The 7001-nt window shown below is 39.1% G+C and overlaps 1 protein-coding gene across 24 annotated transcripts in view; it reads left to right on the top strand.

The window, feature by feature from the left end:
* Positions 1 to 7001, top strand: part of Cadps2 (calcium dependent secretion activator 2) — a 529581-nt gene that overhangs the window by 311340 nt on the left and 211240 nt on the right. For all 24 annotated transcript variants that reach the window (XM_031381287.1, XM_031381283.1, XM_031381275.1 and 21 more), the window contains one exon: positions 5202 to 5341. In XM_031381287.1, coding sequence (XP_031237147.1) covers positions 5202 to 5341 — 140 coding nt within the window. The remainder of the gene's footprint in view (positions 1 to 5201; positions 5342 to 7001) is intronic.

Genomic DNA, 7001 nt, shown 5'->3' with positions numbered 1-7001 from the left:
TTGTTTCTTTGTTTTTTGGAGGGGAAACTGGGAATGGAGAAATTTACATGTAAATAAAGAAAATAAAACAAACAAACAAACAACAACAACAAAAAAAAGAGTGCCAACACCCCAGCTGGGAGCCTTTGCCCAGGCCCCACTGCTGAGTTCCAGCATGGTCCACCTGTGCTTCTCATCTCCCACTTGTGTCTGCTTTGTCAATCTTATATTCTTTCAGACTCCCAAATATAAAAAACAACTATCTATGAAGAAATGCTAGAATATGACAAGAATCCTTTATCTAACCCCTCTACCTTCTAACTTTTCTTCATTCAGTGGTGTGTGTGTGTGTGTGTGTGTGTGTGTGTGTGTGTGTGTGTGTGTGTACTTGTTTGTCCTGTGTGTTCTGGTCATAAAATCTAATAAGCTAAACATAGAGATGAATGTGGCTTGGATCTGTCTTTAATCAAGCTGTCTGAATCAAAGAGAAAGTTTTGGAAGAACCATGTTAGTGGACTTTAAGAGGAGCATCCTTATGAACTCTGTATTACTGCAAATATGTGTTTGTGACATTTGGATTTTATATCTTAACTTGTTTTGAATATTTAATTTGACAGTTTTTTAAGCTTTAAGAATCTTGTGTTCTTAGTACATTTTTAACAAAATTGCAAGTCTAGTTGCCATTTATTGTGAGAAGATATGTTGCCTTAAGATAAAACACCATAACATTTTTGTGACATGTTAACTGCAAGACATTTATAGTGTTGGTGGATATATATATATATATATATTTAGAGAGAGAGAGAGAGAGAGAGAGAGAGAGAGAGAGAGAGAGAGAGAGAGATCAAGACAGAAAGAGTAGGGTTAAAAGGAATAAATAGCAAAAAACAAAAATGTTTGTGAGTGAAATTATTTTGTACAGAACTAGAATTTAATTTAGGCATGTATTTAGAATGTGAAAAGTGTATTTTTTAAATCTTTTAAATATTCTGGTCACTATGATGACTAACATAAAACATGCCCCCTTGTGTATGAACTATTGAACAATTGAATTTGACTTAACACATGAATTATTGAACTTTCCTATGACTTATATACTATTGAGCTAATGAACTTTTGAGTCTGACTTATCATGGAAAGCAATTCTTTAAGCATGTATTTACGGTGAAAATTTCATGAAGCAAAATATCATCTTAATATTTAAGATAAGACTACTAAATGCTGTATATAACAAGCTTGGGAATACATTTTGGTATTCACACAGGAGAGGTCCTTTCTTCCACATGGTCATTTAGGGGTTAGTTTCTCCCATTTTATCTCTCCCACTTCCTGCGGTGGCCATCAGTGCTTCTCTGCATTTGGTGAACAGAGAAGAATAAAGAAAGTGTATCTTAGTCACCTTACTTCAAAGTGAGATGTTGTTCTCTTTGCTCTCAAGTCATTAGCTAGAACTTTTAACATTGAGATGCAAAAGAAACCAGGAAGCATGGCTCTTTGCTGACTGGCTGCTCCCCTGCAGTAGCTATCTGCTAGTGAATGCGTTAATTCCAGTGGAGTTACTAGATTAACCATGCTTACCCTCTAGCTACCTCATAACTCCATCGCCACCATCACCACCTACCCCATATGGGAAACATTCATTTTTCACTCGGGGAAAATAGCACAGCGTCCCATCTTTTCATTTCACCCAGTCCAACATCTGCATGGGGCTTGCTTACAGCTCTTGGAAGCCTATGCACCCATGAAAAAGTCCATGCTGCAACCTCACCTTCTCTTCCCACTCCACCCTTCCCTAGCACAAACCTTAATCTACCGGAAGGGTAAGAAAAAGAGAGCCATACCAAAGTGTAGAGCAGAGACTGAAGGAAAGGCCATCCAGAGACTGCCCTACCTGAGGACCCATCCTATATACAGTCATTAAACCCAGACACTATTACTGCTGATGCCAAGAAGTGTTTGCTGATAGGAGCCTGATAGAGCTGTCTCCTGGGAGGCTTTGCTAGAGCCTAACAAATATAGATGTGGATACTCGTAGCCAGCCATTGGACTGAGCATAGGGTCCCCAGTGGAGGAGGTAGAGAAAGGACTAAAGGAGCTGAAGGGGTTTGCAACCAATAGGAAGAACAATATCAACCAACCAGACCCCCTAGAGCTCCCAGGGACTAAACCACCAACTAAAGAATACACATGGAGGGACCCATGGCTCCAGCTGCATATGTAGCAGAGGATAGCCTTGTCTGACATCAATAGGAGGAGAGGCCCTTGGTCTTGTGAAGGTTTATGCCCCAGTGTAGGAGAATATGAGGGCGAGGAGGTGGGAATGGGTGGTTGGTGGGGGAGTACCCTCATAGGAGCAGAGGGAGGGGAATGGGACGGGGGGGGGGGGGGGGGGGGGGGGGGGGGGGGGGGGGGCTTGATGAAGGGAAACCTGGAAAAAGGATAACATTTGAAATATAAATAAATAAAATATCCAATTAAAAAAAAGAAAGATGAAAAAAATAAATAGTGCCTGTCCAGGAACAGCAGTCAAATTCAGCCAGTAGACTGTGAAGACTGCTTCTATAGGAAGTGGTCAAGACCTCTTGTTACACCAGTGCTGTGGACTGGAAACAACCACTCTGCCCTATATTCTGCCCTCAGAGCTCTCTGCACCTTGGGAGCCTCTTCTTTGTTGACCTGTAGCTCATGACTAATATTCATGAACAATTCCCCCAAGGAATACCTCTCTTTTTACTCAATTCGGAAATCCAAGGACTATTTGCAGACCAGTGTTAAAATAGTTCAGAGACAATTTGCCAGATATGTTTCTTAGAAACATATTTCCTATGAATATGACTCCATTTTTACACGTCAATGATTATACTTTTAACTGACCATTTGTCCAGAAAAACAAAAGCCATGTCTGGGCTTTGAAATCAAAAGGCCAGTGCCCCAAAGGGATAGGAATATGGAATGACAACAGAACTGTCTGTCACAATGAAGTCCTTTTATTTGTGGTCATTTATGTGGTTTTGGTTTTGTTTGTATTTTTTCTTTAGGCAAGGTCTTGCTGTGTAGACCTGTCTTGCTTGAAATTGACTATGTAGTCCTGGCTGGCCTCCAGCTTGGGTATGCTCTTCCTGCCTCTGCCTCTCGAATGCTGGTATTATAGGCATTAGCCAGCATTCCCAGCTGTGTTTATGTTTCTAATCTAATCTAATTGTGGAGCTGGGAATGAAATTCCAGGCTTTGTCCATGTTTAATGGGTACTCTACTGCTGAACTATTCCTCCAACCTTAACAGCCAGTTTATTCATGACAAAAGAGCTTAGGTCATTCAATAAGGAAAGGACACCTTGCTTAACAGAATCTGGAGGGGATGTAACACAAATAGCGTTTTTTATGACCAAACAAGTCAAACATACGGCGACAAATATGTCACAAGATTAACAAACTCAGTATCTGATGGCTTGATCTGGGGACTGAATGGTAGTAGGGGAACGTGATACTAACAGTGCTGGCTATTCTGGGATCAAAGACCCTGAGCTTCTTCATGCTGCTTAGCCACACACATTTTTCCTTCTTGCTTTGTTTCTCACAAATGAAACAAAAGTTATTCATTGAAAAGTAAACTGAACAATGAATCCTTCTGCTGACTTCAATCAGAAGTACCCATACCCACCAAAAAAAAATGTGATTTAAAATTGGGACTTTTTTATAAACACAGAAGAAAGAATTAAACAATTTACAGTCAATTTACTTATGCCAAATTAACATTTTAAGAAAGGAAGGGTAGGAATGTAGGAAAGCATTCCAGACTTGATAGGAATATTACAATGACCCTCTGCCTTAGTCTCTCATTTTTAGTTCTCCTTTTATTTGATTATGGTATTTCTTTTTCTACTGTTTTGAACCAAAAGCTACCCACATGTTTTTTTTTAAAATCAAAATAAACTGTTTAGTATCTCATTGCCTATTCTAGCAGTTGAAATGGGTGAATTTTAGAGTGTGGTCATAATTCTGAAAGCATCTAGAATACCTTTAGGCTCTTCTTGGATGTCATTTGTACGCTGGAGTCTGTAGACATGGTCTTTAGGAGAGCCTTGAACAAAGATGCAGCATAATATGTACAGTTAGAAAGTAGCAAGCTGAGAATAGTTTGAGGCATTTTATGGCTATGCTATGTTTCCTAGAGAAAAAGAAAGCCTTGCTTGCAGATTTTTCCAGAGTATATCCACTTACATGTAGAATTGAAAAAAAAATACAACTTTGGAGAACGAAAAACACCCTTTGTTCTTGCTTTAAAGGTATTTTCACTAACCTGTCGATTCATTGAAGATTTATGATTTTTTTTGTTTGTTTTTATCTAAACTTCAGGTTCATATATTTTTCCTTATGCTTTAGGATTCAGGTGAATCTTAGGTCATGGTGTGCTGGGCCTCATGCCTCTTTTGTCTTTCAAACTATATAGCCCTTCTGTTGCAACATGCCTGCTAAATCTTAGCTATAGCTGTGTTCAGAATGAGTGTAGATCATATGAAAGGGAGAAGGATGAGTTCCCTGATATGGCATGCAACATCAGAGGAGCAGACTTCTTAGGAAAGTGAGGTGTTATCAGATAATCACGTGTTAATTTGGCACTTTGATTATCATATTACTTTGTTTCAGTTATAATGTCATCTTGATAATTCTGACAATAGGCTGTCAGGAATATAGTCTTTGGTACTAAACTAGAAGTGACAACATGTTATGAGCATTCTTCTCTACCTGTAATGGAGTTGATTTCCTTTAATACCATCTACAACGAAGATATTAAAATACAAGACATATTTGTACAGCTTCGATAATTGGTTTTGCTTTTTGTGTTTGCTTCTGTAATTTCAAAGAATTTTTCTTTCTCAACTTCTATGCCCTGAGTTGCTTAGGGCAATGTTGAAATTATAGGTGTCCATTAAGTAGTTTTCAACTGTCAGCTCAAATGCCACATATTGTGCTATTAATTCATTATGAAGTGACACAGAAAGAACACTCATTATGTGATAATATGAAAACACGTACTTGTCAAAAATAAATAAATCTGTATGGAAAATCCACCTGCTATGGTGGGGGAGCACAGGGGACCATTACACACACACCTGGGCATGAATACCTCCTTTTCATGTAGGAAATGCACAAGAAGGTTTTAGTTCCAATTCCCAGGGACTCTGTATCATACTCAGAGGTTTTCTTTTTTGTTGCTTATAGGTGGTTTTATACCCAACTTCTAATAGCTCCAAGTCGGCAGAATTACACCGGATGATAGTGCCCAAGAACAGTCAGGACTCGGACTTAAAGATCAAATTGGCAGTGCGCATGGATAAACCACCACACATGAAGCATAGTGGGTGAGTGTTTAAAATGTTCTTCCCTCCAATCATTGGACTTCATTTCAATCTATCACCTCTGTCTGTCTGTCAGAGAAAGCAAGATATCAGGCATTCACATGGAGTTTTCTTGGGGGAAAAAAAATGACCTAAGTAAGTTGTTTATATTGCAAATCTATTATCATGTCTATGAATGGGTATTCAGTTAATATAACTGTCTCAGCAATGAATGGTGTTGGTTATTATTTGCGTTGATATCATATTATTATTATGGGAAATGCACCAAAAGGAACCACTCAGACACAGTTTATAGACATTTGGAAGTCTTTATTACAGCTGTCTGGGACTGCACACAAGTTCTCAGGACCTAAGTGTCACCTCACACATGCTTTTAAAAATGGGAGTGGGAGTGGGGAGGGTACCACGTCTTGTCATTCAGAAGCTGCAGGGAAGGCTTACACAACAGTTTAACAGACACTAAGGAGAATTAACTGAGACATCTTGGCCTTAGGTCCTAGAACAAAATTGTGTAATTTCCACAGGATTCTCCATCAAGGAGATGAAATTCTAGTTAAACCCGAAGTGGCCTCAGCAAGAGTACAAGATGGAGGAAACTCTGCGCTGCTGTGCCCTGTCACACTATACCTGAGTTGGGAAGAATATTTCTTAAATGTTTTTTCTATACATCTGGACTCATACCTGGTGTTCGGGTCTCTAGAAATGGTTAACCTTTCATAGAATCTATAAAAACTAAAGGTTACATCAGATATAACACAGGGATGGGCACGTTTTGATGGGAGGCATGTGAGATTTATCTAGTAAAAAAGTGAGTGGGAACTAAATTCAGTACTGGAATGAAACAGTACTTGGAAAACCAAGAGGTGAGTAGCTTCTCACCTGGGTACCACCGTGGCCTAACACAGTGAGCAATTGTTGCTGCTAAGGTTCTTTCTCTCCAGTACTGGGAAGAAACCAGTTCAGAACCCAAGGCTGAACTTGTTTTTCTGTTGTTGTTTTGTTTAGTGTTGTTTTGTTTTGTTTTGTTTTCAAGACAGTCTCACTTTGTAGCTATGGCTGTCCTAGAACTCACTCTGTAGACCAGGCTGGCCTCAAACTCAGAGATTCCCCAGCCTTTACCTCCCGAGTGCTGGGATTAAAGTCATGTGCCACCACAGCCAGCTCTGAACTCTTAAATAAAATGAATTTTCAACAATTTATATTTTTCTCAGCTTAACACTTTAAGACCTCCAAAGCCAAATTCTAGAATTCAAATAGAAAAAATGGGAAAGAGTTTGATCGTTTTTATTACTGTGAGGAGAAAGAGTTGCTGAAGTGATTTAGTCAAGTTTAGTAACTTAGCAGTGTAAAAAGTGCATTCCACTAAGAGGGTCTGGGCTCTTCAACCTAATGTCCAACAAAAAGGCAGAACTAATTTCAGGTTCAAAAGATAGGTAGGACTTGTTGGTTAATTTGAGCAAAACAAAGTTGTGTATTGGGCAGGATTTCATCTACCTGTGTCTCTTAGAAAGGGACTAGAATTTAGGGCGCCACAATGTGGTGTCTTTAATGTGTTAGTATAAAGGAAAGTCTAGCTGTGATTCAACTCAGTATAGATGAAGATCCTGGAATTCACTACTGTGAGGACTTTAATGTGTCCACATAGCTGTTCCCTATAAGATGT

This window comes from Mastomys coucha, unplaced genomic scaffold (genome assembly GCF_008632895.1).
Source record: "Mastomys coucha isolate ucsf_1 unplaced genomic scaffold, UCSF_Mcou_1 pScaffold20, whole genome shotgun sequence".
Lineage (NCBI taxonomy): Eukaryota > Metazoa > Chordata > Mammalia > Rodentia > Muridae > Mastomys > Mastomys coucha.
This window is presented reverse-complemented; position numbering and strand designations above follow the sequence as displayed.